This window comes from Crassostrea angulata, chromosome 1, assembly GCF_025612915.1.
Source record: "Crassostrea angulata isolate pt1a10 chromosome 1, ASM2561291v2, whole genome shotgun sequence".
Taxonomy (NCBI): domain Eukaryota; kingdom Metazoa; phylum Mollusca; class Bivalvia; order Ostreida; family Ostreidae; genus Magallana; species Magallana angulata.
The window spans coordinates 8,195,668-8,213,757 of record NC_069111.1 but is presented as its reverse complement, the minus strand read 5'-3'; the positions used below and the strand labels follow the sequence as shown (position 1 = coordinate 8,213,757).

General features: G+C 33.5%; 1 protein-coding gene across 1 annotated transcript; it reads right to left on the bottom strand.

Moving 5' to 3' along the window:
- Positions 1-896: 896 nt before the first annotated feature.
- On the bottom strand, positions 897-10,237 carry LOC128161377 (uncharacterized). The gene is made up of 12 exons (XM_052824662.1): positions 10,097-10,237; positions 6,577-7,668; positions 5,618-6,286; positions 4,593-4,844; positions 3,957-4,367; positions 3,657-3,848; positions 3,362-3,571; positions 3,056-3,250; positions 2,565-2,920; positions 2,379-2,469; positions 2,189-2,268; positions 897-1,514 (listed from the first exon to the last, which is right to left on the bottom strand). The coding sequence occupies exons 2-12, from the start codon at positions 7,652-7,654 to the stop codon at positions 1,467-1,469; spliced, it is 3,582 nt and encodes a 1,193-aa protein (XP_052680622.1). The 5' UTR covers positions 7,655-7,668; positions 10,097-10,237; the 3' UTR covers positions 897-1,466.
- Between the last annotated feature and the right edge of the window lie 7,853 nt (positions 10,238-18,090).

Sequence of the window (18,090 nt, the reverse complement as noted above, 5' to 3'; positions counted from 1 at the left end):
TAATGACATTTCAGTTTAGCCGGTTGTACGGATTTTTGAAATTGAGGTTGATGTTAATTTGTCTTTTTCTTTTGGTTGAATTAAGGTGCGTTCTAAATTTAACATTTTGACGTTAGTAAATTGAAAATCAGTACTAAAGGTTAATACCTTTTGCGAAAATTAATTAAAAATGAATGCTAAGCCTATATGTGCTGTGATGTTAAGTTCCCTCAATAAAGGTTTGATATACTTGAAATATTTGAGAAAATTTGGTTCCAAAATAAGATCAATTTGATGAAATAAAATTTAATGCATTTGTTGCAAACAAAATATTTTTTACTGCGCAGTATTACAGCCTGTATTTACTTCCCAAAATAAGCAACTTAATTAAAACAAGATTTACAAAAATAATTGTAATGTTTTTATGAACAGTTAAGTTGTTTATAAGTTTCTTATTCGTCTATTTTTAAACTACATTTGTTGACTATCTGTTGACGTCATGTAATGTGTCATTCCTTTTTTTTTTTACTTTAGATTTTCTTTGAAAATTGATTAAAAAAAACCACGTTGCATTGCTCTCTTATAATGTACATATGAATCGTGCTAATGTAGTTTTGATAATGGCACGATTTCATTGATATTCTTTTACTTGACGAGCAAGTATTTAGTAAACATTATACATACTAGGAAAGATGGTGCATGTAACAGCTACATGATTAAAAGAAACCTAATTTTTATCTTACTTAATTCATTATGCGAATATCGTAGTTGTTAAACATATCTATTTAAGCAAATATGGACTGTTTGTAAACGGTTTTATTTTAAATCAGGATCGAGCGGGTACCGTGTAAAAAGTGCGTACACTGTACAGGACTGATATATAGATTTAATTGCGCATTAAAGTCATACAGAAAAAAGAGAGTATCATATAGTTTAATACAACACATGAGACAAGTAAAGGAAACAGTTTTCTCGGAACAAATACTTTGTATATTATTAATAATATTTCATATTCAAACTATCACAATGAAGTATAAAGTTAGTAATGTCAGACATAATCATGAACAGTTGCAGAGAAAACAGGAATGGACCAGCACTGTATTACGTAGCTCTTCTATTTTGCTGGAGTCCGGTTTGTTCGTCATTTAAATGTATGTTCATCCATATCTTCAGTCAAATCATGATTATTCGTAATAACTGTTATGACACATAACGGAAAGTTGTAATTTTCAACATATATGAGGTATATATACACACACTGTACAAATGAATGCAAGGAAACAGCTGCTTTTGGAGTAAATAGAAATGACAAAGCTCAGTTTATTTCTTGATCAAAGTGAGTAGGATTTCGTGACGATCAGAATATCCTGATGCACTTTGAATAAAGGCGCCCCGTGATTGATGTATGATGGTCTGCGCATGCTCAGTGTAGATAGGTGCCTTTTCCTCCTAGTGTGGATTTCTCGTCATAGTGGATGGAGAGTCTATCAAGAATACTTCATAGCTTTCTCTGGTTTACAGAGATAAATTTCAAGCTGTAAAGAAAAAAAATATTTCACTATTATATTTTATTAACATCAAGGTGTGTGGTACCTTAATATTTAAAATTCAACTACATGTATTATACATTACATACATGTATGGGTGATAAATTATTGATCAACAAAACGTTGGGCGGAATTTTATGACGAATGCGTCTTTAATGACAATTTCACCTACGATGTTATTTATGTTTGTTTTAATACTGCCTGTGTCCATTTATGTGTATGACCAACATAAAACACAAGACTTCTATTTATCGATTGTTACGGTTGATTGGTTTTACGGAAAACTACGCGCCAAACTACTGATTTTGATTGACAGTGTTGTCAATTCCAGTCATAACACAGTGTTTGTCGTGTCTATATACTACAAAGACAAATATTTCGGTGTTTGGCTATACAACAGCCACAATTGGACAGAAACGGACGAAAGGAAATTGAAGTGGCAATACATGTATGTCTTTGATGAATAAACTATTATACCTGTGTGGTATTTTAATGCGCTTATGAATAATGCAGTATTTTGCATTAATTTTTTGTAATTTCAAACCGCATAGACAATATCCTAACATATTCTTCATCTTGAAAACAATTAAGATTTAATTATCAAGTACGTTTTGTAAAGATATATAAATCTTAAAAGAGTCCAATTTACAGATTATACCTACCAAAGATAAACGACCTCTAAAATTGTTATAGCCGTGTCCAAATCCTATTTGTACGGCACACTGCCTTGATTCTACAGATCCTGCAATGTTAGAAACATACATGAACATATTATTTGTCAGAAAAATCATGATTTTACAAGGTCAACCTATCAAAATAGCTAGGAAGGGTACACGTGAACAGATGACATACCCATTGACCATTTTGTTGCCTGAACTCCATTTAAGTAACCTTCAAACTTTCCGTCAGAGACTACATATTCCACATCTTTCCACTCCCCGTGCTGAAACAGAGAAGGAAACTCATTAGCATGAAATTCCCATAAAGAATAAAAAAGGGACAGCATATATTCAATAACTGTTTTTTCTAAATACTTACTGGTTTATGAATTTGTAATGAAACATGGCTAGGTTCTTTCGTAGTTTTCACGACATAGCCAATAGAATTTCTTTTCGTGAAAATCTGTATGGACCCAAAATCACCACAGTCACCATTGTTAACTAATGCCTGGGACTCGTTGAATTTCAACTTTTCTTCTTCCTTATACCGAAGGCGAATCACAAATGTTTTACCAAATTCAACGTTTGTGAATCTAGGAATCAGTAAGCGACTGTCTCCGTTGAATATTGCCTCTCCATTCTGTATCAAAACTCCTTGGTTGTTTACATACGTCCATTTACCGGAAGAATCTGTGACACCATTTTTAAAGTCTAATTTTACTTCCGGTCGGCAACCTTTAGAAAGTAAATATCAACAATATTTAAAATTCTAATACCCATCAAAATTGATACAAACAAGTATATTCTAAAATTGTGTATATTAGTATTCCATTGTTTATGCGATACACTAATGATTATCAATTATCTTACCAGCTGGTGGTTCTTGCACAAGTGGCTCCTTAAATGTTGGATAACTTGGCTCCTGGTCGGTACATGTGCACTTTCTCTCATTATAGTGGGTACCCTCTGCGCACGGCATTGTCACATACCCAGTTCCCGGTAGCAACTGCTGGTAGTGGCTCCTATCATTGGCGATTGGAATTTTATCACAAGATTGGGCTGGAGCTATGTTAAAATAAGTAAACAGATATTGATAATTTTGCGATTTATTTGTATTAAAATGTTATTATTCGAAACATGGTTGTTTAATTCATTCATTCAACTCCAAACATTTACCATTGTTATGCGAATAAAGATCCGTTGGCATTTCCATCGGACAGCTTTCTTTGCAAATGTTGTCGCTGTCCAGGACGCACCCTTCTCCTCTGACGTAGCGGTATCCATACCTACAACACCTCCCTCTGGAATGACCATTCGAACACTCCCAGTATGCGCGGCAGTTTTCTGAGGCTTCATAATCCCGGTCTTTTATGTAAGCACAGCGATCTATAAAAATAAAATCAAAGTATTCAGAAAATGAATTCCAAACGCTTGTTGCCACCGAGTTTTAACAAATGCAAGGTGTACTTACCCATTGGACAATAAGCTCTTTCAGAGTATTCACAGGATAATATTGTCTGATTCCAGAACTGTCCAAACGGACATTTCCTGATGATTGCTCGTAGTCCTAGTTCTCCGAAATAGCAATGGACGAATAAGTCGCATTCGTTGGGATGACTGTTGAATCCGGCTCCATTGATCATTTTGCAACCTTCACACAGTACTGCAGAAACAAACAAATATCTAGTTAAATCTGATTAATATATTAAGCTTTGTCAGAAAGAAAAGTGAATAAACCATGAAAAAACAAGAAAATACATGAAAGCGGTACCTTTCGCTTCTCTTGGACTGGGCTCCGACATGACATCCGTGGTTAACTTGGCGATTATTTTGGCTTTGGGTGTGGCCGTTTGGTGTGGAGGAGCGAGTGTTGGCGGAGTAAGATAATTATCTTCTACGTTACAGAACAGCTGCACGTACCCGGTCATTAGATACACCAGGTGAATATAGTTTTTGACCCGGATAACCTCGTTTTGACTTGAAGAAATCGTCTTCAGTTCTTCTTCATCCGTGTTGTATCCGACGCCGACAGTGAAGACGGAGATTCCACTTCTATGAAGACGCGCAGCCTCCATTCGGGTGTGATACTGGTATCTGGATTTTCCATTCACAATCATTATGGCGACTTTCGGAATCCCTTCTCTTCCTTCCCTTTCAAGGAGTTCACCCGCTGACTTCAATGCTGTAATAAAAACGAACCATTAACAATATATTTTTTTCAATACTATTTTAATATTAAAACAAATGAGATAAATTAAAAGGGGACCATTTCAATAGACAACATAAGCGTCAAATACAAAAATACAAAAAAGTACGCAACTTTGTAATTAAAATAATTATAAACCTGTACAAAGAAATGGTGAATATAAAATGCCAAAAATCCTATCTGTTGGTGACTAAAACATACCAATATCATATCTGTTGCTGTCTTCGGGTAATCCTAATCTTGCAACTTGATCTTCTAATTCTACCCGATTTCCACTAATGGGAATCTGCAATCCATCCGTGTTACCAAGCAACACGACTCCGACCTTGACCTTATCTTCCCCCATGATTAAACGATCCAAGAGCTGAACTATGGCCCCCTTTAGGTACCCAAAGTCTTTTTCGTTCCCGGTGCCATCTATTGCCAACACGATGTCAAATTTCCTGTCACAAACTGTAAACAAAGCAGGTTTATTTATTAGTTTCTACCGAAAATTATTTTTTAATGGATAATACATTGTAAACACTGCATACATTATCTTCATAACTAAAGGAAACATTATGTAAAACATTCTATGCACTTAACCGTTTCTATGTAATTGACAGTTATATCTTTTTGATGTTATTGAACTAAAATTGAAGACTTTTGCATATTTCATTTTACACGATCAATTAAATGCCGCGCCGTCAAATGACAGGCATACAAGAATTGATAGCTGTTGTAAACTTTTAATTGAACTGTAATTCCTGGTTTCCTATTTATTGGATCATCATTTAACGCTTTTCTACAAGAGCGCGCATGCGCAAATAAATATGGTCATGTCTATAAACCTGACTTATAAAACTACAGAGAAAAAAATTAAACACTATGAACTTTTTAATGTTTGTAAAACAAGTTCATTTCTACTACAGGCAAAAAAAGTATCATTTAGCTTTTCTAAGTCTTAAAGTTTTTTAGAATCGAGAGGAGAATCCAAATATCTCCATTTTCTTTATACCGTAAAACAAAAAATTATTTTCAGAAAATCACAATATACCCTCAAACAAAGCATTCAAATAAAAGAAATGCAAAATCATTCAACTTCATGCAGTTTGAGTCATGCCCTCATGCAATTACCAACTGCATTTTTTATTCGACATCGGGTCTTTCTGGTGAACGATCGAATGAAACGTCTTCCTGCAATATGAATGTTTGAAAACCTACTGAGATGATTTAAATTAGTTTACCTCGTTTCTTTGCAAGATACTCTGGGACGTGGGTAGTTCTGTCAACACCCTCTGGTTTTGGTGTCCAACGCACCGTTTTTGGACTGGGTGTTGTCAGCTCAAAATGAAATTCAGTGGTCAGTTTCTCGTTATTCTTTTTAAACCAATCAGGGGGAATATAAGGAATGTTCCAATGAGGAATGCTTCCGTTTGAGTTTGGATCATCTATCCAATCGGCTGGTTTCTCGAGGTTAATTTTGATATTGATCCACTCTTTCTGTTCCTGCCAATCAGGGGGCTTAGCGACATCAGGTGGCTCCCAGAACGAGGTTCTGGGAGTGAGGATATAATCGCGAGCAATTGGCTGCTCAACATACTCCCGTTTCGGTATGTAGTCTCTAAACCATTTTGGAACACTCTGATCTGTTATATCCTTTACGTTAGGCGGGTCCCCGCCGAGTGGTGGGGGCGTAGTCGTTAAATTAATGATATATGATTTTGCAGTCGTTGTAGATGGAGTAGATTTTGGTTGATATGACAGTCGATAGTTTGTCCGTAGACTAACATCGCCTCCTCCGGGACTGGAAGGGGTGTTCGGAGTATTCGAAGTTAATTTGTTCACAACATTGAAAAGGGTGTTGGTTTTGCTAGTAAAGAATCGGTGAATTGAAGTGGTGTACTCATTACGATCTGAAAGAGAGACCCATGCAATAAGGAAAGAACATTCCAAAGCTTTAACCATGTGTATATTTTACATGCAAACCATCCTAAATATATTATCATAAATGATAAATAACATCGTCATTCACATTCATAATCCCTACACCACGCATAGTCAATTCTATATGTATTTTTAGATATCATTGCTGACTGTTTTGTCTGTTGATCAAATATATTTCATACATCAAATTCTATTTGATTACCAATAATCAGACAATTTTCAAAGGTAAAAAGAAGACCAGATTAGACTCGTCTCTTACTTCTATCTAGACCGTTGCCGGTTCGTTGTTTATCATAGTCAGGGATATCCGGTTTGTCCGGTTCTTCCCTACTTTCGCTGCTGCTTTCGTGATCCTCACTGTCGTACGAGTCGTAATTACTCTCGTCACTGCTCGAGTCTCCTTGGTCTCCATAGTTACCTTCCCTCGACTTATCTTTGTCTCTATTTTCGCTTCCTGATCCACTGCTGCTACTCTGATCTTCACTACTGTCATCACTACTATCATCACTTCCAAAATCGCCTCCTTTACCATTTTTATTTTTCTTACATTTACAATTTTTCTTCTTCGTACCGCTTTCTCCGGAACTTTCGTCGGAATAAGAACTGTCCTCAGACGATGCTGAACCCTGAAGGTTATGATAGGTCTCTACATCTACGATATCATTTCCATCATCCTTACCATTCCCTCCTGATCCATTGTCGTCTGTTCCACTTGAGGAACTACCAGAATTTTCGCTTGAACTCTTGCTATCGCTATTTTTGGAATTACCATTATTACTATCACCACCGCCCGATTGTTTGGTTTCTCCAGAAGAAGACGAAGACCCGCTTCCACTGGTCTCTGTGCTATCTCCTCCGGCGCCATCTGACTGAGCCCCTTCAGCCACGCGACTTCCTTCGTTTGCCTCCATTTGAGTCGCTTCAGTACCGTAGTCCTTGTCATAAGCCCCTAGGTCATATGCTTCTTCTGAATCTTCGATAAAGTTAGGAGATTCTGTAACTTGCACTACGTTATTTGAAATTGTGTGAGAATCAGCGACATTGAAAGACTGAGTGGCTGATCTGTCGTCTGCTTGTGCAGCGTTTTGATTGTCGTCCGTATCTTGTTTGTTAAAATAATCTCCAAAGAGATACATATTATCATCCTCCTGATAGTCTGTATATTCACCACCGCCAACTGTTGTTTGGTATTGTCCAACCGGAGAGTCCGAAACAATTGGCGCATGTGTCATCACAGATTCAACATTTTCAGTTGCATCCTCGGTGTCACAATGGACAAAACCACAGCACAGCATGAAGATTATGCTAACAAATGGAAGACTTGTATGTAAGTCCATCTTTTCCTTTAAATCTGCAATAAGAAAAACAAGTTGATTTCTAAATACCTTTCATCAATGGGACTTTTTGAAATAAGTTGTGGCAAGTTGCAATGGGAAGAAGCGAATGAAATAAATTGATTACGATTTTTTATGTATTTTTTTTTTGATGTGACAAAATGGAAATTAGAGGCCAAAAGTCAAAACTGATTGGCAGGAAAGTGTCAAGGTGACTTTATTCATTTAAATATCAAAAGGGGATTGGTGTACTCTAGTATCACGTGTATTTCGCGCAAGTAAAGCAACATCTGGCACAAAATATCTCTAGCTTGAGTTCTTTTCCCATTATATAATCAATAGGAATTTAAGAAAGATTTTAGGAGTTGCGGGAGTCGGATATAGTTGATAGTTTGTAATTCGTAAAACTTTAGAGCATTAGGGTGCATATGATTGCAGAGCATAATTATGTTTGATAATTCCTCTCTCTCACATATTCATGCCTCGTTAGTTAGATAAATTCGTAAAATGATAATACTATATATTGTTCAATTGTTGAATTGGTTGATAATTGAAAAACGTTTATACAATGTTTAGAAGTTGTACAGGAATTCTGAATGACTTTGTAGATTTATGAAGGGAGAGGAAAGGCATTATTGTCGCTTGATCGTAAATAAATAGGCATATTTCTCTACCGAATCAATCAAATACATCATATATTTGCTCACTTATTTACCAGGTGTAAGGCGTTGGTGGCGCGAAAATGTCACAAAATAGTTGACGCCGCTGACCAACGTACATTAAGAAATCGACAATGTCATAGGTAGAATGCACTGCTGCCTTCGCTTCGATATTTAACTTTTCCCAAACATAACAATAGGAATATGTGCGTCAAACCAAAAATGACCCCATTATATCATCACGGCAAACGGGTCGAGTGCAAAAGCGAAAAAGAATGTCAGAATCTTATCCAAAACGAATATAATAGTCATATTTTTTAATGAATGTCCTATCAATTGAACGCAAGAACGCTCTTGATTAAAACACACTTAAAAAGTGTGGAGAGATCGGAATTCCATAGATTTTAATTAAAGTTGAAAGAATGAATTAAAAATCGTCCTTAAAGAACCTTTTTATGACTATAGATGAGGTCGAAATAAATATTCATTATACAGAAACTTTGTGATTGTGATAAAATTGAGTTTTTTTTTTTTTTTGACAATCGATTATTGATAACGTTTATATGATTGATTGTATCGATAATGAAAGAACATGGAAACCGCAGGTATACATGCCGTTCACCAACCGCGACAAAACCATGTATAGACTTATTACTGATGTAGCACAAGAACGAACAAAAATATGTCGCTATACATTGTATATGGTTTTATCTGCAGAACTTATACCAAATAGGGATGTAATATTTCAAAGTTTCTGATTTTCGATCAGGATTTAAGTTTTAAAAACGTTTTTGTGTCGCTTTACATTGTTTAACAACACTGTATGCAATGTATGTCATATCATAAATGGGAAACGTTGTAATTTCGATACGATTATAACACCGTTGTGGTAACGATAATGTTTAAAAACGCTGATGATATCGATCAAGAAAATTCAAATCATTCTCACAGATATTTTCTGATTCAATTAGCCTGCATTAGCATCTTACGACGATTTCTCCAGGAAATAAGAAACACATTTATAATCTGCAGGCAACGGAGGGTACGACCTTAATAATATATCAAAACCTGTATCAATATTTATCTTTATTTGTATCTTACTAATTTCAAAAAGAGTAATTAGTGCGGGAAAACTTTAGTAATTCTTCTCACGCAATGTGTTACGAGACAAAACCTTAACAAAGTGGGATTCGTCAGTTATAGAAATTAGGAAGCGTTATTGCCACGGTCAAAAATATAAGATATGCGGTTACCGATCCAATAATTAATTCATTAATTACCAAAGATAGTAGTTAATTAGAGCAAATGTTAACCAATAAAGTGATGGTTGGTTATTTTATTCGACACGCATACTTAAACTGTAAATTGTAAGATCAAAAGAAAATAATTACTAGTATACCATGCAAGACAACACACTTTGTCGTTTACTTTGGATTTCTCAATGCTATGCCAAACAATTAAACATTAATTTTACACCACATACACCTATAATATCTATACATGTGTGTCGAATATCAATCAGAATTTAAAAAAAATTAAATAGTTTTACGACTCGTTTTAAAACATTCTTTTAATTTGTCACCTAAAGGTAAAAACATTACTTTTCAAAACAAAACAAAAAAAAAGAAGAAAAAAAGAAACCCAAATAAACCAAAAGACAAAAAAAAAAATTAGCGATTTTTAGAACAGGACATCATCAATGTAATATAGTTTGAAAACTTTACAAGGTAATATTCATAATTCAATAAAATCTCCTTTAAAAAGGGAAACATTGAAACATACTTACGTATATTGAGAAAAAATATATATCAAAAAATGATAAATCCACTTTAGGAAGAAAAATAAGAAGCGAACACCATGACCCAGCTCTCACAAGGGCAAACACCTAAAGCAATGCGACAAGCGGAGGGAGCGTGAGATCTGATGAGCCGCGATGGGCCGCCCTGGGTTTTATTAATCAGACAGGGCCTACGTTATACCTATTACAATTCATAAGACAATCGGCGAGTGAAACAGCAGATTCAAACTACAAGACAAATTATCAAGGGATGACGGAACTTGCGTTTCTATATCAAGGTTTTCTGATGTCTCAGTAATATGTTGTTGTGTCAGAGTATGCAAAAGGCTGTTATTATGATACTGTATCTGCACCTGATGTAGATATAAAATTGTTTGATTTATATACATTGTCGAAAGAATCATAAATAAAATTGTCAAGTTAATTGATTTTAATTGATATGCGTCTCTGCGGATTCTAGCGCAAATAAATCAATCCAATGAAATAAAAAAAACTTGTGAAAAATTAATAAAAAATGAAAATTAGATTAGATCAGGTTATTTTCTTCTTTTTTGCAATTGAGTCATCTTTAAAGATTTTTTTTATCTGACACATACAGCGCATGTGCTAAAACGTGGTTTGTGTGATGTAACTCAGGTAGAAGAAAATGTCTTTGAAGTCAGCCTTGAGCTTTGCTTTATGCCCGCAAACTGCACAAATCAGATTTTATTAATTTCGTTAATGAGAATGAAAAACAGTCAGCAAATGGAATTTTTTCGGCAAGTTAAATGTGCATGATGTGAATCTTATGGACATTGATGACGTCATCATTTATCATCCCTGATATTGCACAATTGTGTGGTCAGCATGGAAAACCATCAAGAATTTAATTTTAAACTTCTTATGATTACTTATATCTTACACCGTTGCAATACGGTGACGGGAATATTGGAGGGAAATACTGTATGTTGTTTATGGTTGTTTAAATTTTAATTGTTATTTACAGTTTTGAGTTGACACTAATGTTTTGTTATGTTGATTCTGCGGACCCTGTTGGTGTTTTGATGAAGACGCGTTCGTCCAATCTACTCATATTTATTTATGAATTAAATTCATTAAATTGCATTCAGCAAGTAAAGCATTCCGAGAATATAGGATTGGCTTGTAGAGAAGCGCAAATTAATGTTGGCAAAATGACATGAAAGCAGAAACCGTACGTTTCAGCATTTGTAAATTGGTTGAAGTTTAATACAACTGAAATTGATATATACCATACACTGTATCTTTTAAACAAATGCACTCGAAATGTTTATGAAAGATTCAAATCAGTACTTCATATGTTTTAATATATTGATTGGTTGTGTTTGCTTATTTGGTGTTGTTGTTCTTTTTGTATATTTGTTGTTGTGGAAACGAAACATGACAACAGAACATTGATTAAGTCATTCACGGTGTCTACGAGTCGTATTTTTCTTGGTGACACAAGATTCTTCGATTTGCATTCAGTTCTATTTTGAATACGATAATTCAGCCGGCCTCACTAAATACCAACTATTGTCCTCCCTGAGTGACAATGTAGCGAGGTGTTATGATGCGATGGTTATGATATATGATGATTACTTGATGTATTTGCAAAATATCTATATTTATAGATGTTACTATAATTCTTTCCTCACCATTTGACTGAGGAAAAAGATTCAATTCGGAGTGTGTGTGAAATCCAAATACAGGAAAGAAATTTTAGGTCATAATTGACAAATCATTATATTGTTTGACTTTTAAATTTGTTATGTACTTGTATTTACACTGAATGTGTTTACAATAATTATATGTTTTAAACGGCATTTTAGATATATGGATGGGAACAGAGAATTTATATAAAAAATGAAAATTAGAATTAATGTTTTAGAATCGCTAAATAGGTCACTGAAATGATACATGGACATTTGAAAGGTGTAAACTTTCTAGAGGCAAAGGCTGTTGTAATACTTTATTACATACATGCAATACAAACTTAAGGATTTATACTTACACTGCATTTGCAGTTAATTGGATGAAAAAAACCCTGTTATAGTCAATATATCTTTGGGTAGTAACTTTTCTTAATCTAAATTATGAACGGTTACCATAAATTCTGTCATTTAAAGATTGTTAGACAAAATAATAAAAGTAAGCATGTCTGGTATTGTCTATGAAAATTGAAATGCTTTTAAACGCAGTACCTTTCGCAACGTGAATGTTATGTGAGAAGAACATCTTAAATGACCTGAATCGCTCTAATATACAGTAAACTCTTGTTTAAAAGAAAATAAATGTCTATTTGGACAATTAAGATATTGTAATGGCGGTCGGTGATGAATAAAAGATTTTAATGAAATTTCCCTGACTGTTATTTATGATAAACTTAATCCACGAAGCATATATTAAAGTTTATTCGACAAGTCAAAGGCAGTTTTAGTATAAAAGTATGGTAATTTAATTTATAAAACTTTTGTAAAATAGTTAGAGACAAATAAAATTCATGCAGGATTATCTTTGAAATGTCACACATAAATATATGTTATACTTATCAGAAATCGTTGTACAAAAAAAGGGAAGAACAAATTGTGCAAGTGTCTTTTTGACTGTTTTGGTTTTGACAGGTAGCCATTTGTTTCTTGTCGAAGTAAGTCAGAATATCTAACTGGAACAAAAACAGGAGTCAAGTCTAAACCAATGAGAATTTCTTTTCTTTTATTTAGACTTATCAAAAGATCTAGACTTTTAAAATCATCTCTTTTTTTTGGGGGGGGGGGGAAAGGTTTGATGATGTTTCAAAATAAAGAAAAAGGAAGGAAGGAAAGAAAGAAAGAAAGATAGATAGACAGAAAGAAAGAAATGTAAAAATATCACAACAACAATTTTTGAACAAAAATTGCCCTCTTTTGTTGACGTGGATAGATCGATCAATCATCGGCTGCCCTATATACTGTCAGTTATGTGGAGTGATATACACCGCACTGGTAGTTACTTATTGATAGGAAGTACTGAGAATAACAAAAACAGACTGTTCAGATCAAAATAGCATCAAACCAAATACTGCTTTCTTTAAAATATATGTTATAGTTATTTATTTATTTTAATATGTCGTTTAGATTTCAAATGTAAAAATCATAACAATTAAAACATGGACACAACGTTTTGGAAAAACGTTGAGCATAGAAGGTACCATCAATTGTTTGACATTGAAGACAAATGTGTCCCATTTTACTTCTCAATTATGACGCTGATAAAAAATGTTCTTTGAATATATTTATACACTCAAATATTCTAATACCTGATAATAAATATTTATGTATAGCTCAGAAATTTTGTGGTTTTAAATTAATTAAAAGTTATCAGATGTATCCCGGAAGCACACAATTCTACTAATCAGCAAAAGCCCTATTTATATAAACCAGCGGTCCTTATGTAATAATAAAATTGATATGTTTGTGCTCCAATTAAATAGCACATGCTAATTGTAATTTCAACACATTTTCTGTGTTTTCACTTCCCCGAGACATGTCAAATATTCTTGTACATCGTCGCTTTTAATTAGAATATGTTGTATTTGGAGATAAACATAAGCAAAGTACTATTATGTGTCTTTCCAATTACAGGTGTGTTCACGGTTATTAACACTTTTTATATGTTTAACACCAAAAAGTGCCCAGAGGGCTTGTCATTCAATTCAAAGAGCAACAAGGACAATCCAGAATATCAGTATTATGAAAGCTGATTTCGCATTCGTCAGTTTTTGAAATAGTTACAATGTCATATTTTTGAAAATTTCTTTGGCTAGAAAGGAAGTCATTTGAATTGATTTTATTTTTTGAAGAGTAAAAACATACTAGTGAATGAATTTGTTTATCCTTCCTTCTTTAGAGAATAGGATTTGCTCCATGACCGTGTTATTTTTTCTATCGACCAGAACAAAACTTTTCAAAGGCGATAGATCTCTGTTTTTTGGTCGTTAAGTATTGAGACAAGCTTTGGTGTATATGTTTGTACTGTTGACTGTTTACGCCCACCAACCGAGAAATATTCGGGGAATATATTGTCATTAATGTGTTCTTAAAGACAACAAATTTACTTGTTCGGTATCCGTTATGATTGACAAGCTGCACTATATTTTTTATTGCACAGTAAAATAATAAATTCTTGCCTTTTAAGCCTGAGATTATGATGATTTCACGGATACCTATATGGTCAACTGAATTTCTGCACTAAATCGTTCAAATTGAGCCCACACTCTTCATAAGCCCACTGGGATTTTTTTTCGCATAGATAAAAAACAAGTAATAGTCAATGAAAACACGAAGAGGAAATCTATCTTTATATTTGTCTGATCAGGGAGTACACAGATCTGCTCCAGGTATATTTTAGGTGGTCATTGTTTCAAGAACAAGTCATATATAGACGATGAGGGGCTTCGTATCAGCCGATCCAGTCCAACTTTTATTGCAGAGAATCATAAAAAGGGTAACATGTCTTTGCACCATTATCTGAATCTTTCTCTCGTAACACAATGTCTTGTTGTTTTCCTATGCCGTTGTTTCATCCCAATAAAAATGTTTGTTTAGTGTTTTATGTCAAAAAATAACCCCCACGAGCAGAATAAGGGACACACACAATTATTATCAATCGAATTGAACGAATATAACTTTTCCAGAAATGTTCATCATTGGTCTTTGAAATTTTATTTTTTATGAAACACGACGGTTGAGGGGGGAGGGGGGGGGGTGATAATGTAAAAATGAAAACTTACCTCTGTGTCAAAGATTGTTGTTTTCCTCTATGAGCGACGGAGCATGATATCAAAGCATAACTAAAAGTTAAAATTGTAGAAGATATGAAGTAAAAAACAAAACAGCACTCAATATTAATCCCGAAATGCCCGTGTGTTCTCGATAGCCCGTGAAACAAATGTGTCGAGTCGTTAACCCTTGGACCAGCTGCTAAATACTTATATCTCGCGACTCATTAGGGCGGAGAAAAAGAGAAACTGATTAATGGTTATGGAATAAACCTTGATTCTTTAAAATAATTTCAAAGACATTTTCCAAGCTAGTAACCAATAGAATAATTAATTTAATGATGTTGATTTCAAAGCTGGAGGCGGTCACGAATTACAGATTCAATTTACTAGTATCCGCTAACATAAATATCTTTGTCTAGCCCCAAAACAAATTATTACAAATAATATTTGGTTATGGAATGTATAATTAGTATTATGTTCGTAAAATTTCCATGTTATAATATATCTTTCTCTCGCCTGAAAGCTTACAGAAAGAATTTATTCGTAAAAGATATAAACACTCTCAAATACCGTTCCCCCATGTTTTAATTGTTTTCGTACGTTTGCAGGTGCCTTAAATAAAATACTCTTTCACTGGATCGAAAAACAAAATCACAATAATATGCATAAACAAACACTGAATAAAAGAAAAAAGAAATTGCTGTGATCAAAGACGATGATCGATGCTTTCGTACTGAGCCGTCACTTACCTACATGTTTTGAATTGTCTTCAATAATTATCATCGTTCGTTGGATAATTGAGGGGGTTCACGCAAAATTCACTTTATTACATAAAGAGCTTTAAGAACTCGATAATATATACCTGTATGTAAAAAAACAATATAGCCCATTGTCTCATTATTTATTCCTCATTTCCTCTTTCTGTTTAAATTGGTCAAAGCTCGTGAATGTTGTGATGCCAATTTTTATTCTTAAAAATTCTATTAATCTTCAATTTTATTCTTTGTTTTCTTATATTGCATACATCATACAGAAAATACATGAGCAATATTAAACAAGGTATACAAGGGAAGGATGTACCATTCTTATCAACGTATATAGCGTTTCCTCTCTGATCAATATTTTTACTAAATTCGGTAACATTATTGATGATGCCATCTTTTTACACAAAACAAGCTTTAATAACAAGCTTTAATAAAAGTCACTTGGTTGTCTAAGGTGTAATTATGTTAGTGATACTTAAGTATATATGTTTCAAGTAGGACTTATCAATATACAGTCAAACTTCATTATCACGAACTAGATTGGACTGTTAAAACACTTTGAAATATTTGAGTTTCGAGATATTGAGGATAAAATACTGTAAAAATAAGGGGTTGGGACTTACAAATCATTTCGACTCATCCATTGTATTCGAGATATCAATGTTCGAGATACAGTAGTTCAACTGTATATATAGTAGCATTCTTCTACATTCTTCTACATATTTTTTCTACATATACCATCAACGTTTCAACAAAATTTATGAACATGCAGAGCATGGCTAAAAAAAAGTATTTTACCAGCCGTTTTCTTTTAAAACATTACCGGATTTAGAGTGTTATACTATTAATTATAAAAAAAAAAATGTAGACATAACATGCCTAACACCGTCTCCAGAAAAGAAATTAAGATCTTTGTAAAATATGGGGGTCATGGCCTGTGCTATTTTTTTCTGTGATGGATAAAAGGAAAGTTAACAAAGCGCAGAGCAAATCGAAAGAAATAAACAAAAGGACAATAAATTGTGAACGATTGAAAATAAAATGATTCATTCACGAAACAGTGAGAAACTGCAGTCACACTGTGAATGCAATTAGTAGTGATACATGTACGTTGTTATGCATGTACATCAATCCTTTTTAAATCAACATATTGCAAATAAATATGTACTTAACTCTTATCTAGATATGCATATTCTATAAAAAGTGGAGGCACTTCTGAATAATTGATACATCATGTGTTTCCTTTTGTGTGAAAAAATTAACCCAAGAAATATGTCTTTGCATATTAATCTACTGTTTATCAAAGAATTATTTGATTTTTTTTTTAAACTTTGAAAATGAACAATTTTTATAATATTGCTTACTGGCATATACTAGTAATGGTTCTTTAAGAACTCGGCACCAGTTGTGACATAAATAGAAAGTGTAATGAAATTCGATTGATATAGCTTATGGCGGCTTGAATGTTTAAAATAATCATTCAATTTTCCCTCTCATATCTTAAGACAAATGAGAAACATTGGTTTTATGATTTTTAGACATTGACGACAAATGGATATAGCTTATTAACATGCTTAGATTCAAATGACGTCGCTCTAAAAGTGTCATTTCTTTACTAAATAGCTTTATTCTGATTGAACTTTGAACAAAGGGACATGCTACGACATATCTGCTCTAATTTATTTAAAATGCGGTATAAGGCTGATAAAGACATATTTTTCAGTGCAAGATTTAATATCAAACTATTATCTACTGCTTTTATTGAATGAAATGAATAGACTAAGTTTTAATTTGATTTTTCATATTTTTTTACTTTGTTCTTGATTTTATTTTCTAGATTTGAACATATTTTAAAACACCAATGAAATTCTGAAACATGGCATTTTTCAATATACATGTTCTGTCCAACAACAGCAAATAGGGCTTATAAAATTTGTATATGACTGAATACATTTGTTGAATGAAAATACCAGAATCTAAAATGTTAAAAATTAGAAAGAATCGACGAAGGTCAGAGAGAGAGATAAATTGAGATTTGTTTCTTTTCCTTTAAGTGTATAATTACTCTGCATGTATACTTATTAAGCTAAAAAATTCCAGAAGAGCATGCCATCGTACTTTAGATCATTTAATGTGACAATTTCAATGGATGTCAAGCCATTTCATTCGCTTACATTGAAGTCATGTGGCCCTCCGTGTGAGCGAGTTTGACAGTGCGTGTTAAAACAGACTTATGGTGATGTTTATGTACAAATGATAAAACATGTTTTTTCAAGAATTAAAATTCCATAATCCATTTGAAAGCATTAAAAGACTTTCACATCATTACCAATAAAACTGGATTGTATTTCTCGAAACATGCCCTTGGATACCAGTGTACCATAATTAATTAACACGTTTAAGACATCTTAACATAATCATATAAGTACCCAAGCTTTAATATCCACGATATGCAATAC